The sequence below is a fragment of the Plectropomus leopardus genome, chromosome 20, assembly GCF_008729295.1.
Source record: "Plectropomus leopardus isolate mb chromosome 20, YSFRI_Pleo_2.0, whole genome shotgun sequence".
NCBI classification, from domain to species: Eukaryota; Metazoa; Chordata; class Actinopteri; order Perciformes; family Serranidae; genus Plectropomus; species Plectropomus leopardus.
Window position 1 is genome coordinate 12,309,220 of NC_056482.1, and position 17,907 is coordinate 12,327,126.

At 40.5% G+C, this 17,907-nt stretch overlaps 1 protein-coding gene across 1 annotated transcript in view; it reads right to left on the reverse strand.

Annotated features, from left to right (window-relative positions):
• Positions 1-17,907, reverse strand: part of pappaa (pregnancy-associated plasma protein A, pappalysin 1a) — a 114,288-nt gene that overhangs the window by 69,217 nt on the left and 27,164 nt on the right. Inside the window, exons 7-9 of the mRNA XM_042509428.1 lie at positions 14,082-14,583; positions 2,659-2,787; positions 2,391-2,482 (exon numbers count right to left, since the gene is read on the reverse strand). Of these exons, the coding sequence (XP_042365362.1) occupies positions 2,391-2,482; positions 2,659-2,787; positions 14,082-14,583 (723 nt within the window). The remainder of the gene's footprint in view (positions 1-2,390; positions 2,483-2,658; positions 2,788-14,081; positions 14,584-17,907) is intronic.

Genomic DNA, 17,907 nt, shown 5'->3' on the forward strand with positions numbered 1-17,907 from the left:
AGAGGGAGAGAGAGAGAGTATATGTTAATGTCAAAAGGAGACAAAAAGAAGAGGGAGAGAGCCATATAATGACAGTGATAGAGACACACACACAGAGAGGAGGGGGGCAGAGGTGGGGGGGTAACCAGACAAAGTCAAGAGGTAAAGAAAGATACAGCCGTAATTTTTACAGACATCCCACCCAGAGTTAAGGTCTGGAACGGGAAGCTTATGGAGTGGAGGAGAGGGGAGCAGAACAGGGAGGTTGCCTGGGCCTCATTGCTCTCAGCTCTCAGCTAAAGCAGTGTCAGCCGGTGGGGTTCCAGTTAGGGGGAAAGGCGGCATTCTGTGCCAAGTTGGCCGGGGCCTCCTCCTTGAAATTCCAGCCCTCTCCAGCAAAGCCAAAAACTCAAGTCAGTTCTGTGCTCTGGCGATGGTGAAACGAGGGGCTACTGAGGGGGCATACAGAATACGCTCCCGCCACTCACTCAGCGGGAGCAGAGGCGAGGAAGAAGGGAAGGAGCGAGACATGAGGAAGCTCAAACAGTGGCTTGTGAAAGCTGTAGAAGTAATAGGTAGAGTGTGAGCTAAAGAGAGAAGAGGAGGAAAAGGATGGAAAAGGAGAAAAGGTATTGCTACAGTATTTGAAGTCGGACAGGGAAAGGATAAACAGATAATGAAAAAGTGGAAAGGTGAATGAGTGCAAGGGCAAAACGAAGAGAGGGCTACAGAAAAAAAAAGATGAACAACGATGGACAGAGACAGAGAAAAGAAAGGTCCAGAGGCTGCCAAAGCAAGCTATATATTTTTTTTTCCTTTTTGCTTGTTTGACAGCACCCCCAAGCTACGCTGACAACATGTCAAAATGGGGGGGGGGGCAAATCTGACCTTCAAAACATTAACTTCTGCGATAGCGGGAATATGAGAGTAAAAAAATCAGATAGCATTTCCTTTATGTTTTATCTGCACCTGCATTTACTGTGGCTTGGAGCCTTATTGAGGCAAACCACTGGGATTGTAACGCCAGGTGGGGTCATGTGAAAAGAATGATTTTCAATTTCAGCAATTCCAGATATAATTCGACTCAATCGTGTGAATAGCCTATTAAAGCTTATCCAGACTGTAGCGCCCCGGCCCTGTTGTATATTTAGTGTCAATTTTCCATCCAACTCTCTTTCACTATCCAACACACTGACAAGCAGACACTCTCTCACACATACAGACAGATGGACAGAAGGTCCCATCATTATAGTGTCAGATTTCTGTGCAAAACTACAACTATGTCAGACAGTGTTGGACACACACACAAACACACACACACATACAAACACACACACATACATACATGCGCACAACCCTGAGCACTGCAGTTGGTGGAAAAACAGCCCAGCCAACGCAGTCATCCAGCAATCTGACAGGGATTAAGTGGCCACTTCACAGAGGCTCACATGTGTGTGCATGCATGTACTGTTCATGCACACACACACATACAATCACAACAGGGGGGTGAAATGATTGTCTACAGCAGTAGAACTGGACAGAAAAACATCCATCTATTCATAAAACAAAACAATGTAGGAGATGCCAGTCACTCAACTATATAAGATACGATGACTCACCTTTTAAGAAAATAATGATTTCCAGATTTTTGTTTTTTCTTAACAGGAGGTCAAAGTGATTATGATATCTAATGGCATTTCTAATCTTATGAGAAATGCAAGTACTTGCATGGAAGACACCCAGGTGTTAAATTTGTTCATTCACAAAGTTACCCTGTGGGTCTAATCAAAAACCTTCCAGTCTTGTGCTGAGTTGTCACTGCTTTCCTGCAGCGATAGTTTTTTTTCTTTTGTGTTTTTTTTTTTTAACCAAGACATCAATGTGTTGCCAGGATATTTGCACAAAAAGCAGTTGTTTTTTTGCAGGATGGTTCCAAGACTGCTTTTCCAACGGGGACTGCACACCCAAAACTGGATATTTTAGGCCAAAACATGATCTATTCCTTACCATAACCAAGTGGTTCCGTAGTTTTGGAACTGTGTAACCGCTAATCAGATGGGCTGTCCCAGCATCAAGTGGGCTGCAGCCGGCCGGTAAACTTTTTTTTTCCTGTGAATTTTTTTCCCAAACATTGCAGATGGCAGGCCGTGCAGCCCACAAGGTGAGCCAGCCCATCTGGCATCTGCCAGAATAGCCAGATGGATAGCCTGGCTACCTGTATTTATTACAACCACATGCATCTACTAATGGCAATAGAGCAGACCTGCATGAGAAATCAGGAATTAAATACTTTGATAAAAGTTGCACTGAAGGTAAATTAACTCTTCAAGTGTTTTCATCAACAGCAATACAGAGAAAGAAACCTGTGAGTGCATTTTAACCTTGACGATACTTTTGTCCACTTGACTTACCAATGCAGTTGAAGAATGGCTCCTTCTTGCACTGACTGGAGCAGCCATCCCCATTCATAGAATTCATATCATCACATTCTTCTCCTTTGGAACTAAAATAGCAAGATGAGGTACTCAGAAAACATCCCCACACACACTCACTGCCAAATTGATAAATACCAAATGAAACACACTAGGAGTAGAGTTTATTTATTTATTTTACAGAAGCTTCTTTGCACAGCATGCATTTCACGATTTATTTTTTCATGTGAGAGTGGGTGCGTGTTACCTCTGGATGCGTCCATCCCCACAGTAGGGTGCCCCCAGGTCATGCACCAGCGGTGGGGAGGGCTCACTCTCACTCCGGCTGGAGATGGTTTGGACCTGGTAGGTGTACATAATATGTGGCGCCACATCCCTGCACAGACAGAGGAAAAGATCACAGTAAGTCCACATATTTTGGGATAATGTGAAGCCTAAAAAAAAAGTCTGATAAAGAATCACAGACAAAGAATGGAGAAAGAGCAACTGAGAAAGATTCTCGGATCAGGCCTGTGGAGAACGGGTCGATAGGACTCCTGCTCTGTTTGCTAGTGTGTGTGCTGTAGCAATCTTTAGGTATCTCAAGTACCACTAGCACATCACAAATTAGAACATCTGTCTCAGCACACACTTCCACACATCTACCTATCCAGTCTGTGTTTAAGCACTTTGGGTCCAGCTATATTTTGTTTCCTCATCACAGTGATTCAAGGAGCCATCATGATAATTACACAATGGACAGGAGAAATACTGGGGACTACTCACTTTGCCGGTGTTAAGTCGCCAATGATGGTTTCTTGAGTCACCATGATAAGGAAGTCTGAAAAAAAAGTCTGAAAGGAAAAAAAACATAAATGAGAAAACCAAAACCATAAACGCAAAAAAAAAAATCAAAGCTGTAAATGAGAAACCTTAAACAAAGCAACAAAACAAAACTCAAGGAAAAAAACTGTACTTAAGAAACAACACGTGCAAAGAGAGGGTGCTGTCATGACATTAGTTGTCCTGATTTTCTTGTTATTTTATGCTTGCCCTTTCTCTCTGATCTTTTGTTTGCCTTTACATGTTACCATAAATTTTGTAAGATCTGGTTACTGGTTTGTGTAAGCTACTTATCAAATACATGACAAAAATCATGGGTCACTTCAGACTAAAAAAAACAACAAAAAAAACAAGGCAATTAGCCTGTTTTAAGACAATGCATTTCACCGTGACAACTCTCTTAACAAGAAACAAAACTAAGAACAAATTTTTAAAGATATATATGTAAAGGCAAGCAAAGGATCTGAGTGTTAATGTATTTATCTATTTTCAAAAACAGGATGACTGATTTTCACATCAGCACTCTCATTTGCAATTGTGTTGGTTACAGTTTTATTTCCATTTTGACTTATTTTTGTCTTCCTTTTGCTTTTAGTTTTGGTTTCTCATTTGTAGTTTTGATTTGTCGCTTATGGTCTTGGTTTCTCCTTCATGGTTTTCTTTTTTGGCTTTCAGAGTTTTTGACAACATTTTGTGTTTGCTAGTGACAGTGTGTACATAAGACTGAGGACAAAGGTTAAAACACCATTACTGTGTATTCTAATTTTGATTCAGATATGTACTCACTTAAATAAATTATGTTATTGAAATGCACTCTGTTTTGTTGTGATTTATTTTTTTTCTGCATTGATTGTTGTTTGAAGATTTTCTTGCACAAACCATAGTTTCCATTTAATGTCATGTATGTGTAGTGTAATCCTGTTTTGTCTGAATGGCAGGTGATTACTATGTTAGATGACTAAGAGGGATCCAGTTCCATGACAGACTAATTACTGAGTAAAGTTAAAATAGATTCAGAAAAAAAAAACATTTAATATGGTAATGTTTTAAAGAAGATGATGTACTCATATGGGATTAATATACTTTGACTGATGGATTGCATAACTGTTTCAAAAACTAAATAAATAATTATATAGAATAGTTCGAGCGAAATCAGTAAGAAAAATTACAGTTAAAAAGTTCCAAAATTCACCTCAGTCTCATTTTTGGTCAGCGTGACTATGTCTGCACTGCAGAGAAGATGAGTGGAATGCATATTATATGTTCTCCATGTCATTCAATGCGTAAGGGGATAAGAATGCATAATTGCTGTGTACAATCATGACTAGTTTTGGTTTAGTGCATGGCAAAAATTAGGTATATGGGTGGAGAACAACATCAGTAAATGAGGGTAAATATGACTGATAGGTTAGCTTATAGATCATTTTATGTGGACCATCAAGTACTATAGATCTAATTTTGGAATGCCCTCTGCAGTGCTGTAAATGCAGTGACAAGGATGCAGGGATACTACTCACATCAGTACCAGGGCTGGATTCATATGCCCATTACACAGGAAAACTTAAATACTCATACAAATATATGCTGGCACACATACATGCGATACTTAGTAACACACTGCCAGCCAACTTTATGGCCTTCAAACTTAAACAAGAGTACACAAGCATGAACCACTACTCTTATTGCTGCCATATAATCCCCAGTGTTATTGCAATGCAGCACCAGCAGCAAACATTACCACAAAGGTTTCACCCAAGGCCGAAGATAAAGCAATCAAACCAAGAAAGTGTTATGAGCTCTAAGTCAAACCATTTCATTGAACATTTTAGTCCACTAATTACAGAGTTGGTTTGATCCCTGGCTCCTTCTGTCCACATGTCAAAGTGTCCTTGGGCAAGACAGTGAACCCCAGGTGTGGGTGAATGTGAGGCATCCACCATTTATTACCTCTCCCAAGGAAGTTATGTTTTTGGTTTAGTTTGTTTGTTCATCTGTTTCTTAATAGGATTGCGTAAAAACTACTGGCTTGATTTTCATGAAACTTGGTGGAATGGTCGGGGCCAGCTACTTGTAATCCTTTGGGGTTGCATACACATGTAGTTGCTCAAACTTCATACAGAAGCAGCAGTCTTTATGGAGAACTTATTCGACATAATTCTAAATGTTTTGAATTATATTCAGACATGTAAAGTGGTTGCACTTGCAGATTTGCATATCATAGTTAAAGAAAAGACCATTGGCTTTGGTGGAGATCTGCACTCTCTGAACTGCCCCTTTAGTATTTAAGTGCAGTCAAAGGTTTAAAAAGACATGTTGAATGAAAGAAGCAGGTGTTCTGCGTAGCAAACATATATATAAAAATATATTGCATGAATGGTGTTCTGGTAAGTGTTTGCTTGTGCAATCATGTACTCATGCTCTTCCAAAGAAAACAGTCACAACAAGAAAGAGTATGTGCTTCATGGCATTTCCGACAATGATCCGTGGCTTTTGTTTTCTCTCCTCATCTACATTTCGCCATTTCTCTGGTGTTTGTTCATCACATTCCCGACAGACGAAAGTAGACCAAGTTCAAGTTAACTGTGATGCCTCAATTATAAAAACTGATGGACCTGAGGATCATGTAACAAAATGAATTTCCCCACAGCAAACTTCGTGCCTAGGATGAGATATTTATGTTGGCTTTATTACTATCAACAGAGAATGTTTGACCTGACAGACTCTCTTTTATACTTTAGTATGTCCTGTTCTGCGATGTTGGCTCATGCTGGTGTAACTCCAGGCTACACTCAAACATGCCCCCTCTAATTGAATTAGTTTAGCCCCTGGAAAAGTCGAGCTGTGGGAGACTTTATCTTTGAGGAGAGCAAACACACAGAATAGGCGGAAAGAAGAGAGAAACGGATATAGCTTTGCAGTAAGGCAGTGCACAAATTTCCTTTTTATGGATAATGAGAAATTCTGGCTATCATACTGTAAGTAATCCAATGCACAGAAAAGTAATTGCGCTGCTTGATCAGGCCACACTAAGAGACGTGGTCACGCAAGAACAAGCAAGAACAAAGAGACAAGTGGTGAGATCCGGCTGTGTGGGAAGTAAACAGGGAACAGAACAAGAAAACAGAAAGAAATCAAAAGAAGGAGAGGTAAGGAAAAGGCAGGAGTAAATGGGGAAATCTAAAATAGGGCCTAGAGTTATATATATATAGGGAAGGGGGCTTCTGTGGAAAATATGATGAGGTAACAGTCATCTCTTCCTCATTATGCAGAGGTTTATGCTATCGATCTTCCCACGGGTATTCAGAATCAAGATAGTGCTTTCCCAATAGCTTTGAATCAGCGGATTCTTAGTTATTCATGATATAGCCTATTATTGGAGAAGAAATGTGTTGATGGTGTACTGCAGCTATAGGTCATGGTAACTGACTGAGCGTGCAATGGTGATCTCATAGACTACAGGCTGTGATTTGTGTTCATAGCCAACATCAAATTACTTTAGGAAGTCTAGCTAGGCGAACAACTGCAAACCAATGAAAAGCGTAAAAAGTGACCCATTGAAAAAACTTTTTTAACCAGATCCTCACTTTCTTCTGTGAAAAAGCCATTCAGGTCTAAGATCTAGACTTAGACAATCCTCAATTAAGCCTCATTTCAGCAGTCTGGTTCAATTCAGTACAGTTTGCTGTACATTAGGGGCCACATTCACAACTTAGCCTAAAACTTTCTAATTAGGAGTCCTAGCTCAGAAGTTATTCAGGAACATTTTTAGAGTAACTCTGTGCTAGGACGGGACAGAAACTTTTATCTGAGTGAGAAGGTGTGGTTGACCCTGTTGGCAGATTTGATGCATTCACTTAACGTGATTGATTGTCACAGATTCCACTTTCTCCTCTGCTTAAGAAACTCTTGAGCCTCTTAAAAGTCCTCCTCCCTAAGATGTTTTGTTAATTATTCGTATCTTTACCATTACCTAGACTTAAAATTCTTAGAATTCTGAAATTCTTAGAAAACATCAACATCCTGAGCATTTTCATAGAATTGCTCAGGAGCAACTCTTTGTACTGAGAAGCTTTATGAATACAGCCCTAGAATGGTTACTTTTGTGTTTCCATTTGGCACAAGTTGTGGATGGTACCAACAGAGCTGCTCCATTCTTTACCATTTTTTATTACCCCTCTGTTGAGTAACTAGCACACTGATCCGATATGAAAAGGTGAAGCACTGCAGTCCATTTATTTGAGACAAGGAGTCATTGCACAAACCCTCTATTTTTAAAATATCACATTGATTACCATAGGGGACGATCATCAATACGCAGACGTACCTCTGCATCATCTGTGAAGTGGAAATACACCAAGGGCAGGATGGAGCAGTGACACAGTGGTTACCTGTCCAATCCTGCCTATATTTAAGGGTACGGTCTACAGTGGAAATACAAAACGGATCTAGGGTTTAGGTACATGTCCGTAAAGTTCTAAGGGTACTATTCCAAAGTTGTTTGGTGGAAACGCACTTTTGTTTCCCCAGACTACACTAAGAACCCTGATGCCAATGTGTCATGAATCGTTACCTGCTTGGGCCACATAGGCAGCTCCCTCTTATCAAAGCACCAGCAGGCCATGATTCTATACTCCTATGCCCTGTCACACACGAGGGCATTATGGTCCCCGATAAAGTTCTTTGCTCTGCTATAAAGATTATTAAAGATCAGATGCTGTCTTAAAAATTAAAAGATCAGAACTACTTTGCCCAGTGGTAGCCATTGTACTTCTCATGTGAGGCAGCTGACTATTATCAGTTTGACGATTTGTTTGTTTGTAACATACTTTAAAAAGGTAATACCACGGGAAATCAAAGTGTTTCGAAAAAGGCTATAGAGGTTATTTAAGGTCATGATCTATTCCATAGGTAGTGTTTTAACCGCATGCTGGACTTCAGTATGCTGCTAAGCAACATATGTTACCTGGGCATTATAGTGCACCTTTGATTCTAGAGGGTCAAGAGTGCAAATCCTCATAGCGTGAAAACAACGCTTTAAATGTAGCTTTCAACCTGTTCCCAATTAGGTTCATGCTTGATTCCTCCTGACCTCACTGCTAATAGCCATGCTGTGTTAGGCGCTGCGGTTGGCAGCGGGGAAGAATGAAACAGAACAAGTGGTGCAGATGTAACATACTTCCATAAATTCTCCATCCTTTAGAACTCGGTGAGTGGGATATAAATAAGAACATTTAGAGAGACCGAGACATTAATAAACAGTACATTTCATGGCCAGCAAGATCTCCAGGTCTCACTTGATGTGGTATAATCATTTGACACATGTGTGTATGTAATGGACAGTATCCTGTGATAGACATGACTTCTGGCAGCCATCCAGACTTCATAAAACCACACTTTCATCTGTAACTGATTAGATATGATATGCAACTCATGTGAGATGCAGCTCATACTACAAAGGACTTTACTCCAGTCAAAGGCAAGGTGTGGTGTGATGAGATTCATTCATCATTGGTGCTTCTCTGTGCACCCAGACATCCTCAAGACCCCTGTAGAAATAGAGGTTTTATCTTGGCTCACGCTCAAAGTCAGGCACAAGGCACTGGAATATGCGTTCAAAGGTGTTTTGATAGCACCAGGTGATTACACATGGAAGCATGTGCTAATGTATGTGCCTGCTACTGAGAGCAAGAAGTGTGTTGCTGTGTGCCTGTGTTCATCTGTGTGTGTTCCTGTCTCCACTGGTGTGTGCGCTCGGCTTATGTGTGAGCATGCATATGGATGTGTTTCCGTTCTGTAGCTGCTTGTTGTTCTTGGCTGAGAGATCCCAGATGAGAAAAGCAGATAAGTTTAAGGAAGTTGGGAAAATATCTTAGATTGAGCCTGCAAGAACAACAAATAGGGCACAGCTCCTTTTGTCAATGTGGCAGCTGACATGCACTTGAGGTTTTACTGCTATTAATTTTACACTGTATGGTATTTAACGAACTAAAGAGTGTAGACATAAAAGAAGTACTTTAAAAGAGACAGATGAATGCAAACATGCACAAATACTAGAAAGGTGAAGTCTGTTGTTAATAATGCATTAACAACAAAATCAGATATTGTACCATTCAACTACCCCAAACCGCAAATCAATCAGATTGGAAGTTCCCTTGGTCCACTGTCCTCAAACATCATAGCCTCAGCAAGAAATGTAGGAGTCATCTTTGATTCTGGTCTTACCTTTGAACAACACATCACAAAAGTTGTCCAGTCCTGTTACATCCACATAAGATCCATAACCAAAAATCAAATCCATTCCCCAACCTGCTGACCTTGAAAAAGTCATTCATTCCCTGATCTTCTCTTGACTGGATTACTGCAACTCCCTTCTCTCAGGCATCACTCAAAAATCACTCTCCCGCCTCCAACTGGTCCAGAACACAGCAGCTAGGCCTCTTACTGGTTTTAACAGATGACATCACATCACTCCCATCCTTGCTTCCCTCCACTGGCTCCCTGTCTGTTTTAGAATTTATTTTAAGATTTTACTGATCACGTTTTTAAAGCACGTTTGGGTCTTGCTCCAAAATACATTTCTGAAATACTGACCCCTTATGAGCCAATGTGCATCCTCAAGTGCACTTCCAAAGTCGTGGCGTAAATCAAAAGAAGACTGTGCCTTTGCCATTAGGGCCCCTGGGCTTTGGAATGATCTGCCTCAGGAAATAAGGCTGGCAGAATCAGTGACATCCTCTAAATCACTTCTTAAAACTCACTTTTACAGACTTGCTTTTATGTGATCTTATCGTTTATTTATTCATTTTTAATCTCTCTTAATCTGTTCATTAGTTTTGTCGCTCATCCTCTGGTTTTTGGGCTTTTTTGGCCTTTATTTGATAGGACAGACGGTATGTGTGAAAGGGGAGAGAGAAGGGACGACATACAGCAAAGGGCCGAGGCCGGAGTCGAACCCACAACCACTGCAACGAGGAGCCTCTGTACATGGGGCGCTGCTCTATCCACTGAGTCACCAACACCCCTTATTAAATGTTTTAAATTTATTTCCGTGTTCATTTATTTGTTATTTAAACAAATGGTCATTCAGAGGGTGAAGTATTCTTTTAAGGATATTGTATTTTTTTAAAAGAACTACTTTTTGAGTGCTGTCCAACCAAATTGGTTTTTAGCTATTGCAAACAGCCACAAATTTTCTCCTAGCCTCTCCTACAAGGCAATCATAGTGTTACACTGATTTGTATACACAAAAGAGACTGAAATAGTTATGTAAAGAATGAAAAAAGGAATTGAAACAACCACACACCAATCATAGTTTGAAATTGATGTCACTATCAGATTGTCGGTTTCATAAAGAAATCGGGGGTCAAATGAAAGTCAGAGTGTACTGGCACCTTTTTGATACCTGCAGAGGATACTCACAACGATGACTGCCAGTGCACTGCGCTATTTTTCCCAATTAGCCAGAAAGGGTTTAGCTAAAAAAAAAAGAAAAAATATAAAAGCAAATCTAGCATCTTCTATATATAATGAGAGTGGATTTTAGGCAGCAGCAGCAGAGTAACTTTGGGATAGATGGGGGGTATAATGTAGAAGAGTTGTGCAGAACCATGGTAGAGTCAGATTACAGAGGGGTGTGGGGTAGCACTGATGCTGGGGGAGCTGCCCTCTCTCTGTTTTGGCTGGGAGGTCTCTTCACATCAGCTCTAAGACAGGCTTTGACTGAATGACAGCTCTGAAACCCACATTAGGAAGAGGATTAGCCGATGGGCTGGGGTACCTCAAAGGGAAGGGGTCAAACTAACCCAATCCTCCTACCCTCTCTCTTCATACTCTTTCGACCCCCTAATGTTCTCCTCCATCACCTCTCGCCCCCCAGTGATTTACCCCCAACTGGTCCAGTCTTCCAACCCTGCGTCTCCTCCTCACTTGACCCTTCTTACTCCCTAACATAATTTACTCTGTCACCCTGACCTCACAGCCCTTAGTCATTCCAAACTAACTACCACCCATGGATGGAGCCAAGATGTCAGTTGTCCTCTTGCTCAGTTTGCCCCTGCTCAAGTGAAGGGCAGTGGCCTGATAGTGGGAGGTCAATCAACCCCCCCAACCAGGACCTTAGTCACACTCTATCCAACCCCATAGAAACATGTTGCAAGGAGAAGCGGGTTACTGTGTGGTCAACAAAAGCATTTCAGCAGCTGCGCCAAGGGCAATCAAACAGAGCACTTCACAATGGATTTGTGGCATGCCAAAACTTCTGAGTGAACTTTGCGCTTTACTCTGTAATGTCAAAGGCTATGTTGGTTGTCAGACAGTGAGGGCAATGGGGCATTATCTTCACCATCACATCACATCATATAACATATCTGACAAATTTCTTGGATGTCCAATACGTCCAAGAAATCAGACATGTTGGATAAATCTTTCACTTATAAGTTGTTGAAGAATGCCACGTTGGTATTACAAACTGGAACCTATTTGTATTTCATTTACTTGGTTTGAGTAGCGCCATGACAAGTAAGCGGACCACATGGCATATCACAAACAGATTTCTCCCCATTAACATCAAAAGTTAGAGAAGCTCATGTCCATGCACTGATCAATAACTGACAGTAAGAGAAGTGAATCAGCATGTTTTCATTCAGTCGTTTTTATATTTTAGTTATGCTTTTAAGAGTTTGAGTTTAATTTCTATTTTGTGCCAAACAGATTTTAGGTAAATTCTTTATAATTCAACTAGGGCTGTCAAGCCATTAATTTTTTTAAAATTGTGATTAATCCTAGAATTTCAATAATTAATCACAATTAATCACATTTTTAATGTGCATGTTTTCAGTTCTATTATTTTGCATTACAAAATAGTTATAAAGTCCATATTGACAAGGTGAAGCAATTCTTACCATATTGTCTTGATTAGGAATCAAATGTCAGCAAAAAACTACATGGGACTAACATAAAGTGGGCATGTCTGTAAACAGGGGACTCATGGGCACTGGCAGAATTCATTTTCATTCAGATATCTTGAGGTCAGAGGTCAAGAGACACCTGTGAATTGGCCAAGACCATTTGATACCACTGGATTACTTAGGTCTTCTAGTTTCATATGATAGCGGTATCACCGCTCCAGCTTTAAAACCCAGCCTGATATAGTCTCTTAAAGACAGGAATGTCGGCCAGCAATTAATGCTACCAGGAAAAAAAGTGTCATGTACCGACCTTAATTAGGTCATGTTAATGCTGACAGCCCTAAAAACAACACATAAAACAAGCCAAAAAAAAAAAGTATCAGTGCGTTACGTTTCTGATAGCAGTAGCACACATACTAACCCTCTATAAAAGTAATCTGACCATTTAACAGAGACAAGATCCCCTATGCTCTCACAACAGAAAATAGTCAGTCAGTGCCACTGACCACTACCACTGGAATGTGACCACAGCTAGTGAAATACACCACAGCAGTGAAACTACCTACAGAACATCAATAATCACTGAAGTGTGCCAAAACCCCCAAATAAATACATCCCTCCTGCCTCCCGACAGCCTTCCACAGACGCAGCCATTCAACCAGGAAGTTGTGTATGGACACTTTGTGGAACTTAGGTATCATAATTCCATCTTGCATAACATGCCTACTCACCCTTTCGCCTCTTATCAAGCACTTTCCTTCTCATGTGAACCGCGCTGACAGCACGATGTGCGATGGCACAACACGCAGCGGTGCCATGTATAGCACAATCTTTATCGAGTCAGCACATTCCATGAAAGCAAAGCACTAAACTCTCACCACAGTGTGCAGATAATACCTTTAACAAGCCATCTGTTTGCCCTTGCTTCATGGAACATGGGAAAAAACAAATGTGGGCAACGACTGACCTGTGACTTAGGAAACAAATGTTGGGCAGCAGATTTGAAACTCCAGAAGCGGTAGCGGCTTGGTAGTGCTCCTGGGGGTATTGAAAAGGATATCTGGCATCCTAAGAACATATTTTTGTGGATAGTTTCCACAGATAAATAAACACCTTCTTACTGGCATGTCCAAAAACCCCTAATTACATCACTCTGAAGCAGGAAACTCAATGGTGATCATTCAGCAACTTTCAACTTATAAAATACAATACTTGGAGTGAAAACAAACCACAGCACGTCCAATGTATTGGTATTTAGAGTTTTCTTAACTCAGGAATGTCAGGGAGGACATGTTGAGATTTAAGGCCGTGACACACTAAGCCGACATCAGAGAACTAGCAGCAATGAAAGCCCCCTGCTGCGTATCTGTCACATTGCCATGTCTTAGCCAAAAAGTTGCACACAAACCTACGATTCACCAGCACGTATACCCTGCATCTATGGAAATTGAAAGACAGTGATGATGCTAGTTAGCCAGTTAGCACATTAACAACACAATCTAATGCTGACAGAGCAAAGCATATTTACTGTGCACCATTGAACAACAGCACAACTCAACAAGGATTGTTTGTGTTAAGAGCTCAATGGTTAAAGAAAAACAATCTTACCTTATATAACACATTTGTTCCGAACTCTCTCCTCTCTCTTAACTTTAGCCCTTTGATTAAATTTTTCACTTCTGTTTCTCTTCTGAGCTGAACTGCCAATCAGTGATTTCATTCATCGATGGGCTTCACCACTGCTATCACTAAAATAACATACCGAATCAGCGGGAAAAAAACAACGAGGTTTGATGATACACCGCGGCCCCAAGGGCCTTGGATGCTCTCCATCGGCCCAACGTGGGCGGACCATTAGCTTGGTGTATCATTGCCTTTATGGATGTTGCCGATTTGATCTTTGTACACTCACACAAAAATATTCACCTACCCGGTCACTCACCTGTCTGTATATCGGCGGGTAGGTTCATTCAACATCAGACCGTGTGGTGCATGGGTGAAGGGTGGTTGGCGTAACAGGCGATATCGTAGTGGTTGGCAATGCCTACAAAGTATGCAGTCTGGCTTGGATGCCAAGAGGGTGGCATCAATCTCTAGGTGCTGCTCCATTGTGAAAAACTGTACCCCATACACTTCTTCCTCTATGTCCAGATTCAACGTCAGTGGGGTGTCACAGAAGACATTGCTGGGACCCAATGAAATGTTGTTCCCGCTGACAGTCAGGAGCAAGATGTTATGGATCGCTGGAAGTGCCGTTTCCTCAGGGCTGAAGAAGGTGACCCACACAGTCAGGGAGTCTGGTACCAGTGGGTAGGGGAACTCAAGCTGAAGCATGCAGCCTTGGAGAGGGCACTCCGACAGGCCAACAACACCTTGCTCGATCCCAGCATTTGGGCTCCAGGTGCGCACGCTTGGCTCGCAAGCCTGTTCCACATCTGGAGGGCCTGCGGATACAAGACAGATACAACAAAATGACATTTAACGTAAATAAGACACAACAAGCAAAGGTTGCCTGGCCATTTCCTACATAAGCATAATGATTGATTGCTAAAATACATAAAGAAGTTTAGTAATTTATATGAATATTATATGCTACAGGTCATTTAATTTCCTCCAAGGATGCAAATATTAATCTCTGAATGGCTAAACAAAAATTCAAAAGCTAATATCTAATTTTCACGAGTGCTGACCAGTCAAGAATTTGCATCAGTGATGTTTATAGTGCATCAACACATCTTGCAACATCAAGGTAGATGTGAAACTGAGAGTTCATTGTGAGTCCATCTGCAGAGGAAAGGCAGAGCTGAGGTGTGTACCTTCTGAGAGGGGCCTGCACAGGGTTCTCACTTCAGCACAGTCATTACAACCTCTAACAGTCACACTCCAGCCATATTTGGAGTCCACACACAGCTAACTCGCATTATCCCAAGTGACGTACATTAACATTCATCAAGCACTTTTAGAAGCCAGCAAGCAGCAGACACTATGTTCTCCCTCGATTTCCTTTTGTGCATTTCCAAGCTGGCAACCAACGAAGCCATTTGCTAACCTCATTTCTGGGCACCATGCAAAATTCCAGTGTTTAATCAAGTGAGGACTGAATATGGTTTCCAAGCCACATTATCTCAACACATTTATTATTGTACTGTAAGTGTGTGTGTGGCCAGAGTGGAGGTGAATTAAAGAAAAAGAGAAAGAGAAACAGAGAGAAAAAGAAAGAGAGGGAGGGAGAAAGAGGAGGGAGGGGAAGCTGGGAGAGAATGAACTAAGATACTCCAAGAGCTTGGCTTTGCCCGGCTTATGTAGTCCTAGCTATCTGGGTACATTTTCATTGAGTTTGCAAGGAAAGGAGCTGTAGCCACTGAAAATATTTTGTAATGTCAGCTATTATGATGGGCCCTGGGCCTGCTCTGGCGCTGTTGCTAATGTGGTTGGAGATTTAAGAGGAGACAGAATAGGAGTGTCATCCACTGAGTAACCTGAGGCAATGTAAACCGTATTTCAAGGATGCAGCGATGTATCTGTGATTGGCAGAGCAATCTGAGCAAGGAAAAGGGATTGAAATTCAACATTGAAACCATATGGATTTATAATTTATTATTTTCTTAATTGCAGACAGACCTGCTATCTTCAACAGGTTATCAGAACTCAGCATGAAAAGATATGCACGATATTTCATATCAACGTCTCCGTCCTCTATAATTCACAGCAGCACACAGCTGCCCTGAAAAAATATCTGAAGTGTTTGACCTATAATTCCCCAAGTGCGAGGGAGATGGGGCCCCAAGGTGACTGGACCATCCAGACCTAGGCTTTGAATATGAGCCATTCATTCGCTGTTGATTACCAGATCCCATCTGGGTATTAGTCTGATGACAAAAACACCCATTCCTAGAAAAATTACATAAAATACATTAGGTATCCATGCAGAGTAATTGGCACTAGGTTAACCCTTTGAACCCGGAGTGACATCTGTTTTCTTGTGCTGCTTTCAGATGCCTTTTACAAGTATTTAAACCTTTGGACCCTGAGTAAGTTTGTGAAATTTCTTTCTAAAACTTGGGAAATGGGCAATGAGTAACTTGGTAAGAAATGTTCCACATGTTGCAAGAAATTATAGTATTTAGACAATTATTTAGAAAAAAAAGAAAAAAGCTAGGGAAAGATGTCTAGAGAATTTTTTTTAGGCAGGCTAGGGAAAAATATATCTCTAATTATCACATTTACATATTTAAATTTATTTTACGAAATGTTTATATTTCACACTTATTCTTTGTTCTTTTACTAATTTTATGTAACTGTAACCTTTGACATTAGCATCTAGTACAAACTGAACTGACAGTGATGTACTCTGTTGCTGGGGTCATTTTTTCTGCCACATTTATAAACAGCTCCCAATTAATAATTATCTGTTTATTAAGTCATCTGATAATTGGACATTAGACAAGTGGGAATTCATAATCAGAAATGTGCAACCATTCAAGCCTCATCTTTTTCATGCACAGGTGAAGAAAAAATACTGATACTGTACAGAAGCAAGAGTGATCAATGTTCAATGTGACTTACAGAAAAATGACTAATCGGCAGAGCATAACTCTAGGATTGATGCTGGTGCCTGCCCACTATCCAGCCATAATCCTTCTGCTCTGGAGAATCATACCGATCCACAAAAAGTCCAGAGAGCCGGATGAATAAACAGACAGGGATATGTCCGGGCATGCATGCTTTATGCTTTCTAAGAAGTGTCTGGCTCTGGCTCTCACTATCAATGACTCACTGTCACACACTGTTACACACTTCCTCACTCCAAAGGCAGAAATCAACCCCCTTCACCCTTTTGCCCTGACACACACACAAACAGAGAGACACTTCACAGACACACTTTATGAAGGCAAAGGACACTCAACAGCTTGGGAATCAGTGTCACATCACGTTGCATTCAAGGTATTTCAGGGGTTAATCTGTCAAAGTTGCTGGCAGCTGGTGTTTTTGTCTACTTTTTTTTCCTTTTTACACATGGAGCACTAGCTACAGGTGCTACTTTTGGATACACTGTAAACTAACAAGCTGATCTTTAGTTTATAAATCTAAGAAACCGATTGCCTTGATAAAGGTAAGTACATATAACTATTAGTTTTAAATCATGTATATTTCATACCTTATTGTTACATTTACTTAAATTTCAGTTGTATTGACTTAATTTTGTGAAGTTGCTGCAACTTAAAAGTGACAAGTGAATTAAACTGTTCTTTGTAAGTCTTAGCAACATAAGTTTTTAAGTAAACCAAGTTAGTCAGACTTAACTGAACAGTTTTACTTATTTGGCAAGTTGACTGAAGCGTGATTGAGCATTGCTATTTAATGCAATACAATAAAATGCTTTATAAAACATGCAATAAAATGGGATGACATGGCATCCTGTTGAAATTTTAAATAAAATCTGAATAATTCTTCTTTTCTAAAGATGTTTTAGGCTTAAAAGTTTGTTTGTTTTGATTGTATAATTTTGTTTGCTTCCAGAAACACTTAAGATGCTCAAAATGGCATTTGTTAAAAAAAAAAAAAATCTTCTAACTGGTCATTCTTTGCTGTGCTTACCTCATATGCAATGAGTTTCCTAAATACTACCACGTAAACACAGCTATGCAGTTAAATCATACTGGTTGCTTAAGTTGATATTACTTAGAAAGAATAATTACTTGTCATTTTAAAGGTGACTTGAATCAAATACTACAAAATTTTAAGTAAATCGCACAAATAGATATAAA